At 19.0% G+C, this 20,137-nt stretch overlaps 5 protein-coding genes across 16 annotated transcripts; 3 read left to right on the top strand and 2 right to left on the bottom strand.

Moving 5' to 3' along the window:
- The first annotated feature begins 184 nt into the window (after positions 1-184).
- LOC108000421 (ubiquitin-fold modifier-conjugating enzyme 1) lies at positions 185-1,348 on the top strand. The gene is made up of 4 exons (XM_017060731.3): positions 185-480; positions 628-759; positions 854-1,021; positions 1,092-1,348. The coding sequence occupies exons 1-4, from the start codon at positions 355-357 to the stop codon at positions 1,179-1,181; spliced, it is 516 nt and encodes a 171-aa protein (XP_016916220.1). The 5' UTR covers positions 185-354; the 3' UTR covers positions 1,182-1,348.
- On the bottom strand, positions 1,282-2,923 carry LOC108000419 (arginine-hydroxylase NDUFAF5, mitochondrial). 2 transcript variants are annotated; one of them, XM_017060728.2, is made up of 3 exons: positions 1,957-2,923; positions 1,716-1,900; positions 1,282-1,628 (listed from the first exon to the last, which is right to left on the bottom strand). In XM_017060728.2, the coding sequence occupies exons 1-3, from the start codon at positions 2,526-2,528 to the stop codon at positions 1,342-1,344; spliced, it is 1,044 nt and encodes a 347-aa protein (XP_016916217.1). In that variant the 5' UTR covers positions 2,529-2,923; the 3' UTR covers positions 1,282-1,341. The 2 variants fall into 2 exon arrangements, with proteins under 2 accessions (XP_016916217.1, XP_061942663.1); XM_062086679.1 differs by having other exon boundaries at positions 1,716-1,897; positions 1,957-2,738.
- A 1,388-nt stretch (positions 2,924-4,311) lies between these two features.
- LOC108000417 (tyrosine-protein phosphatase corkscrew) lies at positions 4,312-9,824 on the bottom strand. Of its 4 annotated transcripts, none has more exons than XM_017060726.3 (12): positions 9,684-9,824; positions 7,938-8,060; positions 7,631-7,825; positions 7,301-7,463; positions 7,078-7,190; positions 6,721-6,989; positions 6,573-6,652; positions 6,307-6,489; positions 6,069-6,245; positions 5,781-5,997; positions 5,541-5,692; positions 4,312-5,440 (listed from the first exon to the last, which is right to left on the bottom strand). In XM_017060726.3, the coding sequence occupies exons 2-12, from the start codon at positions 8,012-8,014 to the stop codon at positions 5,279-5,281; spliced, it is 1,788 nt and encodes a 595-aa protein (XP_016916215.1). In that variant the 5' UTR covers positions 8,015-8,060; positions 9,684-9,824; the 3' UTR covers positions 4,312-5,278. The 4 variants fall into 4 exon arrangements, with proteins under 4 accessions (XP_016916215.1, XP_016916213.1, XP_016916214.1 ...); XM_017060724.3 differs by lacking the exon at positions 9,684-9,824 and adding an exon at positions 8,740-8,882; XM_017060725.3 differs by lacking the exon at positions 9,684-9,824 and adding an exon at positions 8,625-8,767.
- Position 9,825: 1 nt separating this feature from the next.
- LOC108000422 (sphingolipid delta(4)-desaturase DES1) lies at positions 9,826-12,128 on the top strand. The gene is made up of 6 exons (XM_062086680.1): positions 9,826-9,967; positions 10,132-10,308; positions 10,690-10,829; positions 10,982-11,195; positions 11,275-11,486; positions 11,552-12,128. The coding sequence occupies exons 1-6, from the start codon at positions 9,886-9,888 to the stop codon at positions 11,690-11,692; spliced, it is 966 nt and encodes a 321-aa protein (XP_061942664.1). The 5' UTR covers positions 9,826-9,885; the 3' UTR covers positions 11,693-12,128.
- A 643-nt stretch (positions 12,129-12,771) lies between these two features.
- Positions 12,772-19,740, top strand: LOC108000452 (palmitoyltransferase ZDHHC2). Of its 8 annotated transcripts, XM_062086599.1 has the most exons (10): positions 12,772-13,232; positions 13,396-13,422; positions 13,501-13,595; positions 13,669-13,789; positions 13,859-14,082; positions 14,365-14,494; positions 14,577-14,703; positions 15,554-15,640; positions 16,799-16,929; positions 18,969-19,740. In XM_062086599.1, the coding sequence occupies exons 1-10, from the start codon at positions 13,085-13,087 to the stop codon at positions 18,977-18,979; spliced, it is 1,101 nt and encodes a 366-aa protein (XP_061942583.1). In that variant the 5' UTR covers positions 12,772-13,084; the 3' UTR covers positions 18,980-19,740. The 8 variants fall into 8 exon arrangements, 7 of the variants coding, with proteins under 7 accessions (XP_061942583.1, XP_061942585.1, XP_061942584.1 ...); XR_009833185.1 differs by lacking the exon at positions 15,554-15,640 and having other exon boundaries at positions 16,737-16,929; positions 18,969-19,109; XM_062086601.1 differs by lacking the exon at positions 15,554-15,640.
- Positions 19,741-20,137: the final 397 nt, after the last annotated feature.

Raw genomic sequence — 20,137 nt, 5'->3', positions numbered from 1 at the left:
CTAAATGCGACTGACCTTTATTGATCATTATACTTCAAAATAAATCATTAAATCTTTTTTCTATAAAATGAAATTAAATATAATAAAATTGAAATGTTTAACTAAAAAAAAATGTAATATTAGTTTTAAATATATATTTATTTTTAATTAAATATCTCCATAATATCTCTAAATAAGCATATACTTATATAAGGATCATTTCGATATATCGATTATTCTGATTATACTTTCTACAATAACATAGATTATAGATGCAAAACTTAACTTGAAACACGTTTATGAGGGGATTTATGTGTGAAGTAAAATAAAAATCATATATATATCTGCTTAATTGTATAATAATTGTAATAGTTTATGATGGTAGATGAATCAACGAAGAAAACATTAAGTAATATTCCATTGTTACAAACAAAAGCAGGCCCTAGAGATAAAGAATTATGGGTGCAAAGATTAAAAGAAGAGTATCAAGCTTTAATTCAAGTAAATTTTAAATTTTAAATATTATTGTCTACCATATGTTTATTTGAAACCAGAAAGAAAAATTGCCATTATTTAAATAATTGAAAAGAATAAAAATTTTTAATGTATTTAGCAATAATTTTAATTAATTTTTATTTATTTTTTTAGTATGTAAAAAATAATAAAGAATCTGACAATGATTGGTTTCGTCTGGAATCAAATAAGGAAGGTACAAGATGGTTTGGAAAATGTTGGTACATACATAATTTATTAAAATATGAATTTGAAATTGAATTTGATGTAAGTAATTGTTTTTTTTCTATATTTATTAAATTCATTAAATTAATTAAATGTTTTGATTTTCTAATAAAATGTGATTTTTTTATATATTTAGATACCTGTTACATATCCTATAACATCACCTGAAATTGCTTTACCAGAACTAGATGGTAAAACAGCAAAAATGTATAGAGGTGGAAAGATTTGTTTAACAGATCATTTTAAACCTTTATGGGCACGTAATGTACCAAAATTTGGTATTGCACATGCCATGGCACTTGGTGTAAGTCTTTTTTATATATAAATAATTTTTTAAATCATTTTTATTATATTTTTAAAAAATTCATATTTAGCTTGGACCATGGTTAGCAGTTGAAATTCCTGATCTTATAGAAAAAGGTGCTATAACTCATAAAGATAAAATTGATGAACATAAATTATAAATAAAAGAAAAATTATATAATATAATGAAAATTATTTGTTAATAATTTTGTTAATTAATATAAATTACTTTTTAATTTGTTTTAATAAATTGTAAGAAGATTTATATAATAAATACATTAATTTTTATATTTAATATATAATACAAATATATTACAATAATTATTTATCTTCATCTATATTAATTTTTTTTGTTTCTTTTATAATTTCATCTAATCTGTACAAATCTTTAAGAGAAATCTGTCCACTACCTCTTTCTAGAGGCTTAGGTTGTGATGGATCTGGTTTCCAACCTAATAAATAAATTACTTGAAATGTAGCAGGTACATATGAAGTACCATCTTCTTTAATTTTTCCATATAATTCTTTATATATTGTAGCAGCAGCAAGAATAGTATCTTTATTTAAACGTAATTTTCGATTTCTTATTGCATTATTTTCTGCCATACCTATAAAATTAGAAAATAATATTAAAAAAATTAATTAAATAACATTTCAACAAATTAAACTTATTATATGAAAATATTAAATGTTACCTTTTAAGTCCCACATTAATTCAAATATACTTGGATATCCAATAACAATTTCATCTACATCAATTGTTAGCATAGTAAAATTAGCTCTTGTTAACAAATTTCCAATATCCTTAATATCTGCAAATGGAGAAATATGTGGTGAAATTCCGCCATCTCTTTCTAATTCTGCTAGTTGTAAAGAACTTCTGAAAAAAAGAATAAGTTATATTTATATATTTAACTTATTTATTTGTTAAATTACCTTAATTCATACAATGTTTCTCCTCCAAACATAGCCCCTATAAAGACTCCATCATTTTTTAAACTTTTATTAATATTTTTAAAACATCCTGGTAAATCATTCACCCAGTGCAAACTTAATGAACTTATTACCAAATCTAAACTATTTGATTCAATTGAAAAATTTTCTTCATCCATAACTATTCGCGATACTTTAATTCCTTCAGTAGTTTCTGCTTGATGTATAAAGCTAGTTGACATATCAATTAAAATTAATTCTTCCACACGTTCAGCTAAAATATGTTTTGACACATGACCACGACCACATCCTAAATCAAGCGCTTTTTTGAAATTTCTTTTTATATCAAATATTCTATCTGCAAGTCTATAACCTACTTCATTTTTGATATAATCATATAATTTTACATCGGCTATTTGTGCAGCACGCTCTCTTTGTAGCAGTTTTGTATTTCTATCAAAAATGTTCATTACATTATCCATTGGTAAAGAAAAATTTATTGCGGTATAATTTATATTTCGAATACGCAAAATTAATGGAAATGCAGGCAAATACCATTTGAACAAATAATACATTTTACTGCTAGTAAGTTCGATATTTTTGTATTTTATCTCAAATATATATAAATTTTATATTTTGTAAATATGCATTTCTTATTGAAATTTTGCTGTTTCTAATAATTTCAATAAATACAAACTTGTAAATATGTTATTTAGTTATATATACATATTATATTATTATACATTATAACCTATTTTGAATTTTAATATTCTGAATATATCATTTACTTGTAATCATAATTTTAATCAAAATTGGTATCTCATAATTTTAATTTAACAAAATTTTATAAAATATATTATAAAAATTATCTATATAATTTTAATTTTGTTATTAAAAATCTCATAAAATAGATTATAAGATTTTATGAAATCTTTATAGAAATATATTATTTATATGTATCTATTAATTCAAAGTATTATTTCAAAATTTAAAATCATTAAAAAATTATAGAAGTGATTTACAATATTTTTATAAGAATATAAATAATATCTATTTTATTAATTTTTTATATTGATTTTTTATTTTTAATATTATTTTCTTACATTTATTTATTATTAAAATGAAAAATTTAATAATAATATAATTAATATAATTTTTAAATTACAGAAAAGAAAAATTTTTAAAATATATTATTTTTTATTTCTTTTCTCTTTATTTTCTTTCATAATTAAATATTTATGTTAATATTAATAGTATAATAATTAATTAATAGTAAACATATACATGTATATATCATTATAATCTATTATTAATCTATTATTTATAATTGTTATTATTATTGTACTATTATTATTGTTGTATTATTATTGTACTATTATTTATAAAAATTCAAAATTTAAATATAAATTTTTGATATTTTTTATGTATTATATAATTTAAAATATGCATAAAAATTAAATAAAATTTCTTGAACTTAATATAAATATTTATATAGTATTTTAAATTTCAAATAATTTCATATAATTTTTAATGCTATAATTAATATCATATATGTTTTGATAACAGATATAGTAATATTTAGAAATAATATGAAACATTCCTCAAAAGGATTAAACTAAGATTAAATAAAATGAAAATTGATAATAAATTTCATTTTTAATATTATATATAAATTTTATATATAAAATTATAAAATATTTATTATTTATATATAAAGTATAAAAATTATTGTATTATTATTATTATATAAAAACAAATATTAAAAATATTTAAAAAATAAAATTTTATTTTTTTATATATAATCTCTTTAAATCTTAAAAAATTTTATAAAATATTATTATAAAATATAAAAAAAAATTCAAATATATTTTAATAAATTTTCAAATATTAAATTAAATTATTTTGATTTTGGAATAATGTAATAAAATATGTTTAAGAATATTAGATTTCTGATTTAAGTAATAATTAACTATATTTAAATATTCACTTCAAATATATATTTGTTTAACAATACTCTGATATACAAAAATATTAAAAACATATAAAATTTATGTATAAAAGATATAATAAATATTAATAATTATATGTATTATATATAATATATAATACATATAATTATATATAGCATATATAGCATATATAATATATGCATATGTTTGTATAAAATTAATTTAAGTTGCAAAATATAAATTAAAAATAGCAAATTTTTTAGTTTTTAATTGATTTAATTAATTTTTAATTTTTAATGAAAATAATAAAATTTATCCATAATAAAAAATTATCAAATTTATGTGCAAATAATTAAAAAAAATTTTTTAAATATAGAAGAGAATAAAAATTTAAATGAATTGAACTATATTTTTAACTTTGATTTTTATATTTTATCATTATTCTCTTTTTGTCATAAAAGTACATAAAAGTTACATAAAAGTTTTTTACAGTTAAATGTGATAATCCTAATAGCATAATTAAATATAAATATTAAAAATAATAAATGTCAATAATAAAAATTCATATATATTTCTTACTGTGCATGAAATCAAATGTATCACATCTTCGCATATTCTGTCTTGTAACATGATAAAATTTATAAATAATAAATGTTTCTTATTCGCGATCTTTGCAAAGATAAAACGAAAATTCTATAAAAATCAGTCCTAAATATTACTAAATAATTTGTACAAATATATAATCACAATGAAAACAAATATTAATATATTCTGACAACATATATATAATACTACTTCTGAAACCTAGAATATTATTCAAAACTTCTTTGCATATTCAGAAAAATATTAAAATTTTTAATATTTTTAAAAAAGAAATTAAACATGAAAGATGATACTAAGATAAATCTGTTATCTAATTAGTAGATAATGAAATATATGTAGCGAAATAATATGAAAGCAACTATAAATTTTAAATACACTTAATGTAACTATTATTGAGACTTTGCATTCTAATCTTGTTCTCATAATCTTGTTCTTATTTAGTACTGCTATTAAATTGTAAAATAGAACAAATATTTTTCTATAATATTTTGACATGCTTCTCATTACAATTTATCAACAATTTAAATGTAAAGTGATAATATTATAATTTCTACACATTATTTATATTCATATGTGTATGTATATAATAAATACATACACTGTATATTGAATTTGTTATAATAACACATATTTTGAAAAATATTTCAAATAACCAATTAAAAAATTTAATTTTTACAAAATACGATAATATCGAAAGCTCAAAACCACATATGGTAAGAGTAACAAAGCCTCTTCTTTGCTTTTGACATTATTTGATGCATTAATTATGTAAATTACTTTGGCCTCAAATTATTGATAGAGTTAGATAATGTAAAATGTGCTGACGTTGAAAGAGTTGTAGTACATGTAGGGATCGAAATTTCACCCATAGTCGTAGTATTTGTTTCACTTTTATAACGAATATTAGTATATTCTCGACCTAAATGAAGAGATTTCTGTAAAAATAATAGTAAATAAAATGTATATTAAAATATAATAAAATTATTAAAACTTTAAAATTTTCTTAAAAATGTTAATTATAATAAATATAATTACTTGTTCTGCTTGCATTCTTTGAGATACAGTTTCAATATAGTGTAATACAGCCAAATAAACAAACTTATATTGTGCTTCTGTTTGAACCATCCCTGATCTTTGTGAACGTACTCTTTGAATTGTTCTTTGAATATCAATTTCACAATCCAATCCTAGAAATATAATATAAAATCTTGAATATATTATCTAAAATAATCATTTCAAGTAAAAAATCAGTTATAAAAATAAAAATATAATTACCATGACGCTTAATTTGGTCAAGAATCATATCAATAACAATAAATGTTCCAGTTCTACCAATTCCAGCACTACAATGTACAAGAATTGGCCCTATACTTGTTACAACTTGACCACTTGAAGCAAGAGAAGCAGCAATTGATTCTTGTCTCGCATTAACATCGTGAAGAAAATTTAATACACATCCGGGATCAGATGGAACACCATGATCAGGCCATGCCTAAGATATTCATATAATGTAACTGATTTATTTTTTAAAATATAAAAAAATTATAAATAATAATAAGATACTTGAAAATGATAATGATAAATCCGTCTGGAATCTGCAAAACCTAATCTATTTCCATGTAATAAAAATTCCCGCAATGTATAATCTGCTGTTGAAGTACGGGACAAAGCCCGAACTTTCCATTCACCTCCATATTCTGTAACTTCACCTTCTTCTGGCCAATATCGAGCACATTTATTCTAAAAAATATAATTTTAAAATAAAATTTTAATTTAGATATAAAATTTATTAATAACATACTTTTCCTCTTTCCATTTCTTTAGTAGTCATAACTATTACTCGTGTATTTTCTTGATATACCATATGCCAAAAGTCTTGAATTGTATTTGGAAGGCAACCTTGAGTTGCAATATAACATTTATTAAATGAACCTCCATCACTAGAAGTATTAATTCCAGTACTTTGTCCATCACCTTCTTCATTCTATAAATATATATATATATATATATATAAGTTTTAATTAATTATATACAAATTAATATATTTTATTAAAATATCAAATTTACCTTAATATAATTAGCATTAATATAATCAGATCCAGGAATATTTGGATCAACATCCTTTAAACGCACTCTTGTATGATCAACTATAGAACAATTATTAAAATTTATGAACAAAAAAAATTAAAATAAAGAAATAAAAAAAAGATCTTACATGGTAAAATATTTTTATATCGATTTTTTGCTCGATTTTCGGGACGTAAACCTTCTTTTCTAGAAAACAAATGACGACATTCCAATTGTTGCAATGATTCAAATTCTTCCCAGAATCCAGCTTTTCCTTTACCACGTCCTGCACCACATTCATTACTACCTGTAGCTCCATTCCACAACCATCCATTTGAACAACCATTTTCTTTATGTAATTGTCTTACTCTACTTTCAATACCACTGGCATTTATTCGAGTAGCATTAAAAGGTTGTCTAGAAAATAATAAATATATTATGAAATATAAATGTAATAAATATCAAATGTATCTTATAAGTTAATAAATTTTTTTATATTTTTTACCGTAAATGAACAACACTTCCACTTGTTTCAACCATTGGATTACGTTTGTAATGTTCTATTAGATCACTTAAACTATCAAATTTATCACCCCCTCCAACATCATATTTATTATCCTGTAATATTCATTATTTCCAATAATAAAATGTAAAAGATTTTTTTTAATAAATATAATAATATTAAAGATAATAAACATATGTAGTATAAATGACAAAATATAATTAACCTGAGATCGTATTATAACATGTGTAACACGATCATCTGTACGAACAGATAATACAAAGTCACCAGGTTTACTCTGGGATTCACGAACCAGAAAAGATCCATTTTTACCTCGCTCCAACATTAAACGTTCTGCTTCTTTAGCTGATAAATGGCCATGGAACCACCTTTACCCATATTTTACTATTAACACATACCATGCTATATGCGTGCATTTGAAATAATAATAACAAAAAAGTATTCCAATACATAACAACATAACAACATACAACTTTGTTGTAATGTTTATTATGCAAAATATTATACATATATTTTGTTTTAATCGAACAAATACCTTTCAGTTGTTGGATCAGCACAATTTAATGGATATTTTAATTCAATAATTTCTCCATTCTTTTCACGTAATTGTCCTCCATTTTCCATATAAAATTGTACAAGTTCTGATAATGTTGCAAATTTTTCACCACCATAAAGATCATAAAAATCTCCTGTATTTTGTATTTTAATATGAGTCACTTCACCATTACGTCTGAGAATATACAAATATTAAATATTTTATAATTACAATAATTTTTTATATATATCGTGCATAATTATATAAACAAATACAATATATATATATATATATATTATATATATACCTAACAGATAATGTAAAGTCACCAGGATTAGATGAACTTGGACGTGCCAAAAATGAACTATCATAACCCCGTTCCATTAATAGACGTTCTGCTTCTAAACCCGATATATTCGGATGGAACCATCTGTAATAAAAATATATAAATTTCTAAGTATAATTTTTTTAAAAATTTTAGATATTTTAAAAACTTTATTTTAAAACATTAATATGTTTAATCTCATTTTGAAAAAATTTATTCAAATTACTTAATTCTTTTATTTAAACATAAAAATTGTCACAAATATAATTTGTTAAAATTTACAAGTGTATATAAAATACATTATATACATAACACAAAAGAAAAAAAAAATTATTATAATAAAATAAAAATTTTTCTTACTTTCTTACTTAAATATGAATTTATTTTATATTTTATATTAATTATGAAATTATTCTATTGATCAATACAACAATTCTTTATTTAAGAATAATATTAATATGAATGAATTGTAAATATTATATTATTAAATTTATTATATATAATTATTTAAAAACTTTCTTTTTGTATTATCAAAACATGCAATACAAAATAATTGTATAAAGTAGAAATATATATGATCAATATATATATAAAGTGAAATTATTTTACATCCATTTTTGGACATGAAGAATTCCACTTCTTGAATTGATTTAAATGCGCATACTTTACCTCTGAGTCTATTTGACTAATCCACGGTTAACACCAATAAATAAGTAGGCTTGTTCACAGATTGTCCGTGAATTGTGTTAATTACATATTTTTTTTATATAAAAACGTGCCTCACCTGCGAGATGCCATGTTGTGATTCCAACTATGACCAGCTAGTTATTAATAATTCATAATGTTTCATCGATGTTTGCACTTATAATATGCAATTATAATTATTCAATTTAATGCTAACTATACATCGCCATAATCTTTGACATATTCACTTCACACAAAAACAAAAAAAATAGAAAACCCTAAAAGATTTTGTCATCGATCTGCAGTGCTTAGAATGGATACTTGTAAACTAAATAATGTGACAAAAATTTAATATCGATTTCAAAAAATTATGTTGTAAATGAATAACTTCATTCTTACTTATAATAAATATTATTAAATCGTTTATTAAAATTATATTAAAATTATAATTGCAAATTAAGAAATTAAATCAATTTATAATTCCCCAGAATAACATATGTTATTAAATTAGTTTATAAAGAATCAATATATAAAACCAATAATAATATCTTTAATTTAAATATTAATAAATAAAATATATAAATATTTTGTTTTATATTTGTAAAAAAAATTCTATATTTTAAAGGTTTAAGAATATAAGAACTATATATATGTTTATAATGTGTAATACTTCTTTTAGTTTAATATTAATTTTAACTTTTTACTATTTATTTTAATATTTTCAATATTGTAAAATTAATATTAATAAAATAAATTTTATTTTATAACTAACTAAAAGAATACATATTTTTCACATATTATCTATTTTGATTAAAAATATTATATGATAAAATTATTGATTTAAAAAAAAATAAGTAAAATAATTTAAAATAAGACAAAAACAAATTTATCAAATAAGATAAGTATTATATTAAAACAAATAATTATATGTGTTTTATATTTTTTGTTTAATATTAAAAAATAATAATATAATTTTATTAGAAGACGTCTTGTTATTGTGAACACTATAAAATAGGTTTATTGTTAATAAATCATTTCACTTACACGTAGATTTTCTTACTTATGATAGATTGCGCTGTAATCAGAACTTAAATGATTAATATAGTTGATTGTCGATAACGCCGGCTATGAAAAGCCGTACATTTTGTATATTTCTTGAAATATACATTTAAATCTCATATGTTGATTGAGTAAAAATTATTAATAATCTAATTGGTAAAAGTAATTAAATTTTTTTTATTTGAAGATGGGTCAACATGTTTCAAGAAATGATTTCGAATGGGTTTATACAGAAGAACCACATGCTTCACGACGTAAAATAATTTTAGGTATGAATATAAAATATGATAAATATTTTAAATTTAATTTGAAAATATTCGATTAATTAACTATATTGAATAAAATTAATAAATATTAGAATTTAAAATTCAGATATAATTACAAATTTATTTTAATAATTTTATAATATTAAAAAATTTTGCTTCTTTTTCAGAAAAATATCCACAAATAAAAAAGTTATTTGGATATGATCCGTACTTTAAATGGGTAGTAACAGGAATGGTTTTAATTCAATTCATCTCTATGTTCTTTATAAAAGATTTAAGTTATCCAATGCTGTTTTTTTTAGCATATTGTTTTGGAGGTGTAATTAATCATTCTCTTATGTTAGGTATGTAAAAGATATTTTTTAATCATCTGTATTAATTTATATGAAATATTAAATATCTGTTATAATACAATAATTATTATAATTATTATAAAAGATAACCTTACATTATTTTATATCAGTTTTCATCAAAAATTTCATGATTATAATGTTATTTCAAGAGTAATGATTCATTAAATCTTATCTAACAGATTATATTGTTATAATATATAGATTAATAATTTTTTTTATTTCTATAAATATATAATATACTTATATATTTTATTTTTTAACATTTTACTTATGATGATTATATTTATTATATTATATTTGATTAAATATATTATTTAATTTTATTGTATATATTATATTATTATATATATTTTTCTATCATTCTGTTTTTAGCAATACATGAAATAGCACATAATCTTGCTTTTGGACATGGTAGACCTAAAGCTAATAGATTATTTGGATATTTTGTTAATTTACCTGTAGGTATACCAATATCTGTTAGTTTTAAAAAATATCATCTTATACATCATCGTGTAAGTACAAATAAAATATATAATTAAAAATAATTAAAAATAAATTAAATAAAATAATATTTTAAATAAATATAGACATTTAATATATTTTATTCTATTATTATATATTTATTATATTTATATTTGTATTTGTTTTAAAAAATAAATTACAGTATCAAGGTGATGAAAAATTAGATACAGATTTACCAACATTATTAGAAGCAAAATTATTTTGCACTACATTTGGAAAATTTTGTTGGTTATGTCTACAACCATTTTTTTATGCATTTAGACCTCTTATTGTTTATCCAATGGCACCTACATTAATGGAATATATAAATTTTATAATACAATTTACTTTTGATGGATTGATATGGTATTTTTTAGGTAAATATTGATAATAATACTATCATATTATATTATGTGAATATATTTTATTATATATATTTTATTATATATTATATAGGTGGAAAAGTTTTAGTTTATTTACTTTCTGGATCAGCAATGGCAATGGGTTTGCATCCTGTAGCTGGACATTTTATATCAGAACATTATATGTACAGAAAAGGTTTTGAAACATATAGTTATTATGGTCCATTAAATTGGATTACATTTAATGTTGGATATCATAATGAACATCATGATTTTCCTGCTGTTCCTGGTTCAAGACTACCAGAAGTAATTTAAAAAAATTAATAATAAAAATTATTTATATCTTTTTAAAAATATTTTATTTTTTATAGGTAAAACGAATAGCTTCCGAATTTTATGATAATTTACCACAACACAATTCTTGGGTTTCTGTTTTATATGATTTTGTTATGGATCCTGATATAGGTCCATATGCAAGGATAAAGCGAAAACATAAAGGACTTGCTTCATAAAATTGAAATTTTTTAAAAATTTTTAATAAATAATTTTGAAATTAGCATCTGAAACTTAATATTGCATGTACATTTAAAGGAAAAAGTATTATTGTTAATTTATTGTTATATATATTCAGTATTAGAAAAAAATGCATACATTCTATGCAATAGTAAGATATTTTGGAAAAATTATTAATAATCAGATATTATTATATAAATTATTAACATTTTTTAGTTTTGGTATACTTGATGAGAATATTTATAAAATTATATAATTAAATAAGTGAAAGATGCTAAATTAATTATTTTTTATTTCATAATGTTTGTAATAATTGTAATAAAATATAATAAAGAATACTGAGTTTTTATATGTATAATGATAAGTGCTATAAATATAAATGAAATTTCATAATTTTGTAATCTAGTCATAATAAAATAAGTTTTTTCTTATAAACAATAATGCTTTATTTGTATAAAAATGTAATAAAAAAGATTATCATAAAATAGATTAAAAATTCTTTTAATAAATTTTATATGATAAATATTAATTAATTAATATTTAATTAATTATTATTTATTAATTAAAGCTTTTTTAATTGTATTTTTTTTTAATATTAATGGTAATTGTTTTAACTGATTTTAGAATTTTTTAAAATTATTCAATAATATTTTGAAATTGAATCCAATTTTCAATTTACCAACTTTATCTCTCTTCCTTGAAAATTCCTATTCAATATTAATAGCAGTTCACATCTATTTTTTTATAAAGTATAAAATATATTTTTATTTATGTAACACATTTTTTAAATCTATTGATTATATATATAATACATGATGAGATAAAAATTTATATAGTCTTAAAAATTTAAAATATCTTAATTTTATATTAATAACAAAAATTATAATATCAATTTTATCATATAATTAATATTTATTAAAAATATATTAATCAAGATTATTCATATGTATTAATATATTTTTAAATTAATAAATTTTTTCGAAACATAAACTGATAAGAATTAATAAAATTATATTTTGTAAAAACTTTATTGCAATAAAATTATAAAATATAAATTTGTTTAAAAAAATTATATAATTTGTTAAAACAAAGATGCCTGCCTGTATCTGTTTTATCTAGAAATGGTACGAATAGTAAAAGTGAAATACTATTTCTGATTAAAAAAATAATTTATATTTTGTATATCTTAATAAATATTGATATTTTAAATGTTAATAGCAAAAGAGAAGTAATAAAAAGGAAATAATTTTCTATAATTTATCGAAATATGATTTCATGTAATAAAGATATTCTCGATTGCGTGTGTACGCTTTATGTAAAGTGTCTGCAATGGTGCATCGGTTTGATAATGGTAAAAATAATGTTTACATGAATGATTTAATTAGGCACACATGTATATCTATAATACAGTGAATAGAATGGGAAAACAAAACGGATCTTGTTGGTGGTTTGTGAAAGCCGTAAAATGGATACCAGTTATTTTCATTTTGACAATTGTCTTATGGTCCTATTATGCTTATGTAGTGCAGTTATGTTTTTGTAAGTATTTACATTCATTCCATTTTTAATAATAAAGATTTTCTAACAAAAATGAAATTTAAGTTATATTTACATGTTTATATATATATATATATATAATAAATTTGTATTTTAATAAATTTTTATCTTAATTATGTCTAGTAATTTGCTTTTTTTATTTTAGATACTGTAGATAATTATGTTCAAAAAGGTTTGTATAATTATTAATAGAATATTGTCTTAATAAAAATAATAGTTTTATTAATAATTTATTAATTTTTTTTAACAGCTTTTTATTTATTTTTTTATCATATCCTGTTTCTATTATTTTTATGGTCTTATTGGCAGACTGTATTTACAGATTTAATAGAAGTGCCATACAAGGTAAAATTTAATTTATAATTAGTATAATATAAGTATAATATATAAAATATTCATAAAATGATTTTTTGTATAGTTTAAAATTCCAGATGTAGAAATGGAAAAATTTCAACAAGCTGAAACGGAAGAAGCACAAAGACAAATCTTAGAGAGATTTGCACAAGGTCTTCCAGTCACAAATCGCACTATAAAAGGAGGTATAAATATTGTTTCTTATTGTTTATGTCAGAGAAGTATATATGTTGTATATAATATATTTTTTCTAGTAATTCGTTTTTGTGAGAAATGTCAATTAATTAAACCAGATCGAGCACATCATTGTAGTGTATGTAGTACATGTGTTTTAAAAATGGATCATCATTGTCCATGGGTGAATAACTGTATAGGATTTCACAATTATAAATTCTTCATGTTGTTTTTGGCATATGCTCTTCTTTATTGTATATTTATTACTGCTACATCTTTACAATATCTTATACGTTTTTGGAAAGTAAGTATAATCTTTTTAAATATTTTAAAAATTATCTATTACATATAATAAATTAATAATTTTTTTATATATATTATATATATTATATATTATTATAATATATTATATATATATTATAAATTAACAATTTATTATATATATAAATTATATATAATAAATATAATAAAAATATTTTTTTATATTTTCAATATTAATGAAATTTTTATAAATAATTTTAATATATATTAAAATTAAATATATTATTTGTTATTTTATATATTTTATAATATATTTATTTTACAGGGGGAATTAGATGGAATGGGTAGATTTCATCTACTTTTCTTATTCTTTGTTGCATTGATGTTTGCAGTTAGTTTAAATTCTCTTTTTTTTTATCATTGCTATCTTGTTTTACATAATAGGTCTACATTAGGTAATTAAAAGCATGTTATATAAAAATTATTCCAATTTTATAAAACAATGTATATTATATTTTATATATAAATCATTTGTAGAGGCATTTACACCACCTATGTTCCGTACAGGAAAGGATAAAGATGGTTTTAGTCTTGGAAAGTATAATAATTTCCAAGAAGTATTTGGTGATAATCCTAAACTATGGTTCCTTCCTATTTTTACTAGGTAAGTTTAATGGTATTTAATAATTCATATTTTTGTAATGTAGTATTTTTATTTTGATATATGATAGCATAATAATAATAATAATAATAATAATAATAATAATAATAATAATAATAATAATAATAATAATAATAATAATAAAACTGCGAACCACTTGCACAATATATAATTCTAATTATTAATAAAATTATTGAAATTATGTAATAATTATAATTTCATATTATGAAAAGACATGTATACTAATTTGTAAATACACATAATGTACTTATTTGTAAGTATATATGTGTATATGTATATATGTATATACATTATAATATTATAAATTGATGAATATTAATATCATATTAGAAAATTTAATTTTTTTTATAAATAAATGTAATTATAAGAAATATTTAGAATTATTATAAAAAATTTCCATCTTCAGCTTTATCTATTGTATTTTAAGTTCTTCATTAAGTAACCATAGTAGTATAGTTTCACAAAAAACTAAATTATTATATCTCAGATAAAAGTGAAGAAAATGGTAAAAAATATAAAATATATATTTAATAAATTATATAAACTGCCTTAAAAATCAAAATTATATAAAAATATACAAAACTATATATAAAAATTAATTTTTCATTGCATATAACTAATATTAAAAAAATATCAACATAAATTCTAATATTTATTAATTATTCAAATTATATAATAAATATTTATCAATAATACATATTAAATTTTATTACTATTTATTCTCTTAATATAAATATCTCAATTTTATTAATTCATATTTTTCATAAATAAGTACAATTGTAAATAATAGCATTACGGTTAAAACGCGATGGATCCGTTAAATGTGTTTTAGTCTTGGAAATGGTGTCACCTATCCAGTACGTGCGCAACATCAAGGCACATCGAATACTTATGACTCCATGGGAAGTACCCGAAACAGGTCAGCATTATAGAAATTTATAGTGCCAATGTAATAGTTATATATAAATTTTACTGTGGAACTCCTTAATGTTGATTAAAAGGCAGTTGATATTAAAATAAATAACATATTGTTACATTTAAAAAATGTCTAAATATTTTTTAAAACAAAGAAATTAAAACATTTTCTTCATGTCTTTTAATAGATTCATGCATTTATTTTTTTTTTTAGAAAACCATTTTCTTTTATTTATTATTTATTTGATGTAGAGTTCCAGAGTAACAAAGTTACACACATATACACACACATATGTGTGTGTGTATATATATATACATATATATTTGCTTTATGAATGCATGCAACTATTTATTTTATTTGTGCTTTTATTCTATTATAAAAGCCAATGTTATATTTACAAATGTGATTGAATTATTAACATTGAAAATAATATAATATTAATGAAATTATAATTTTAATATTATAACTATATGTTTCTAATACTTTTTATTAACTATTAATTTATGAGATGTGTGTTTTGTGATTTGTTGAAACGTGTTTTGCAAAGATTATGAATTCTAATTAATACAATATTAACTTTTTATGATACATCAACAAATATAATTTTTATTATTATATTTATAAATATTGTTTTATTTTTTTGTAATAAAATGATAGATTTTGTAATGAAATGAAATTGTATTAAAATTTATAATATTTATATGCCTACAGTGAAATCAAATTTGCATCTTGAATTTAATCTGAAGATAATTGAGATGGACTTTAAAATAGGTATTATTTTTATTTTGAATGCATATTATTTGTAGATGCATTATATTGTATGCTAATAAAAATTATTGTTACTTAATTTTCTTATTATTATAAAAGATATTGTGCATCTGGTTCTTGCAGATTGATATTTATTTGATTATTAGAAGTAGTGTAACTATATTTCATATTTTATTTTATATTTTTTTATATTACAAATAATAAATTAAAAGCAAACATAAAGAAAAAAGAATGAAAAATATGTTGAAAATTAAAATTTATATAAAATTTTAAAATATTTCACAATTAATCAATATCCCTTATAATTTTTATATTTGTTAAAAATTAATAGATACGCTACTTCTAAAAATAATATAGGATTACATGAAGTAGAAGGTAGAGTGTGGGTTACAGTTTTGGCGATGGGATAAACTTTCCTGAACGGCTGTGCAATGAAGATACACATACTTTGTTGGGACATACTACCCAACAATGGGGTGATGAGACTGAACTTGACTCTCCACCTCCTTATGGGTCACAATCAGGTATTGTGTAGCCTGTGAATCTTTATTTTGAGGCAGTGCATTAGTTTATATGCATTGTCCAAATAAATATTTTTAGTACAAAACTCATATTAGTCAGAAGTATTCTGCAATCATCTAAATAACTTTTTATGTTATTATCGGATCACATTTTTAATTTTTTTTTTTTATAAATAAGAAATAAGTTAATATCATTGTCTTTTGAAAAAAAAAGATACAGCATTCAGGGTATTAATTGTATTTATTATAAATTCTTTATTTTTATCAAAATATTATTATAAAGAAGTAAATAGTTTAAAAAAAATTATAAAAAATCTTAAAATTTAATTTTTTTTTTTCATTACTATCAAACTATCATAAAAATATCATTAATAAAGAGTTTACTAGGAGCTTGTATTATATAAATATAGAAAAACAAATATTGGAAATATTACAAATTTTTATAATGACTAGTACAAATATATAATTTGTACAATAAGTAAAACAAGAAATTATGACTAAAAAGATAATAAAAATTATATAAATTGTTATATGATTATATTAATTTCATGTTATTATATTAATTATTTAAGCATTTATTAATATATAAGATATGAGATATTATTAATGAAAAATGTACGTATATAAATTTCACTGTCTATTATTATCAAAAATGTTGTAAGAAAAAAAAGCAAAATAAATTGATAAAGTTGAAATGAAATTTCAATATATTATTCTATAAAAATATTTTTATATTTAGTTGAAATGAAATTTCAATATATTATTCTATAAAAATATATTGAAATGAAATTTCAATATATTATTCTATAAAAATATTTTTATATTTAACTTCAACTCATATATTTTTTGATTTTTATTTTATTTTAACATTGATTAATATATATGCATAATTATTTTATCTATATTCCATTACATATAATTAATTTATAAAAATTTATTATATAATATATAATATAAATTATATTATTATATTATTATATAATATAAATAATTTATGAATTATATATATATTAAATTTTTATATATAAATTTTAAAAGTTTTATTTTTATATTATTATATGTTATTATATTATATTATGTATACATTATATATATGTATTTTTATAAACTATACTAACTTTGCTTGCTTATTGTAGTTTATTAAATAATACATTAATTTTTTTTAAATGCATGTCATTAATGCATTATATACGTTATATAATTAATATAAGAATTAAATTTTTTTTTATATCATATTTTAAAATGAAATTATAATTTTTTTGCTCAGATTTAAATATAATAATCTAATTTAATAAAAATTTAATTTTATTAATTATATGCATATTCTTTATTGATTTACATATATGGTATTGATATGATTATTCATAGTGATATGTATATACTGTTTAATATAGTGAATGTTAAGTTCTTGACTACAGGTCTGTCACTAATTCACTTTGATAGAAGAATCTAATGGTTTTGGCACTTAATTGGGTAATATTAAATTGTTTAATCAAAAGTATTTAAATTTAATTCTTCATATTGATAAATATTTATTTAGTAAAAGGAAATATAAATGTTTGAAAGTTTACTATATAAAATAAAAAATATATTATTTTTATTAAATAATATAAAATTAAATTTGATATTAAATTTTTAGAAAAGTTTTATATTTTAATACTTACATTTCTATTATTATAATTGAATTTAACATAAATAATACCTAATATTATTTTTTTAATAAATTGTATTAAAAAATATAAATTATTTATTTAAAATTAATGTATAGCCATATTGAGTTTTGTATTATTGCATGTTTTATTTAAAAATTATAAATATTATAAATATTAATGCTTATTTTAGTGAAAATTCAATTTGAAATATTAACAATTTTTTCTTTGATTATATATTACAGCTTTTGACATTAACATTGTATTTTTATAATCTAATAATTGCTGATATAATTTAATTATAAAATAATTTTTTTAAATTAATCTATATATATATATATATATATATATATATGATTATTATATATTAAATATTTTTTAAATATTTTACAGCACTACTGTGATAGGCCATATAATGGATGCCAATCAACCATTGGTGAATACAACTGAAATTGTTTGAAATAACATTTTAAAATTTATTTATTTTTATTATAACAAATATTTTTTGTTAAATAATAGAATTTGATTTAAAAATTTTTATATAAATCCTTTGCACTTGCTATTTTTTTTTCTTTTAATTAAAACTCATCTTTAAAAAAAAATTTAAACATATTTTGTTGATTTTTTACTTGCAGGTTAAATACTTTTTAATAATTTTTTCTAATTGTAAATATATTTATATTAGTTATTTGGTTCATTTCCTAATTCTTTTATTATAATAATTTGATATACAAATGTAAAGGATTTAAATATTTAAATATTTAGGTTATATTTAATATCGTATGTTATTTCATAATTCTTATATACAGAACTTTTATAATTCTCTTATACATATTATAAAAATTAATAACAGAAACTAGAATATAATATAATCTAAAAAAAATTTTCAAAACTTTAGATATGTGTATGCAATATTATTATTATTATTGATATATATAGTTATTATTGAATATATATGTAATTATAATTATAATTAATAATATTAAGTTTTATAGCTATTAAGTTAATAATTCTATTAGAATATAAAAAATAGAGAAATAATTTGATGAGTTCTAAATATTTATAATTAAAATATTGTTATTAATTATAAATAATGATTTTATAAAAAAAATGTGAATTAAAGATACTACAAAGTAATAAAATTATTATTGTTGTTAAATAGAAATATTTAAGAATATTTTAATATTTTAATATAATTGCCAAAAAATAAAATATTAAAACAATTTTATCTATATTTGGTATGTATTGAATATTAAATATATAGAATATATCAAATATAGATAAAATTGTTTTAATATTTTATTACTATTTACATATATGTTAAAGATATTATCAAAAACTAATACAATAATTTACTTTAAATATTATGCATTTAAAAATTTTTTTATAATCATATGTATATTTTCTAAAAAAAAGTCTTATTTTTATATTTTTTATATTGTACTTCATTTTTTTTATTAAACTACAATATATTATTTAAGAATAATTGTGACATCATTGATTAAATTGACTTAAATATTTTTATTTAAATTTATTAAATAATAATTAAATATTAAATAATT

Source organism: Apis cerana, linkage group LG16 (genome assembly GCF_029169275.1).
Source record: "Apis cerana isolate GH-2021 linkage group LG16, AcerK_1.0, whole genome shotgun sequence".
NCBI lineage: Eukaryota > Metazoa > Arthropoda > Insecta > Hymenoptera > Apidae > Apis > Apis cerana.
This window is presented reverse-complemented; position numbering and strand designations above follow the sequence as displayed.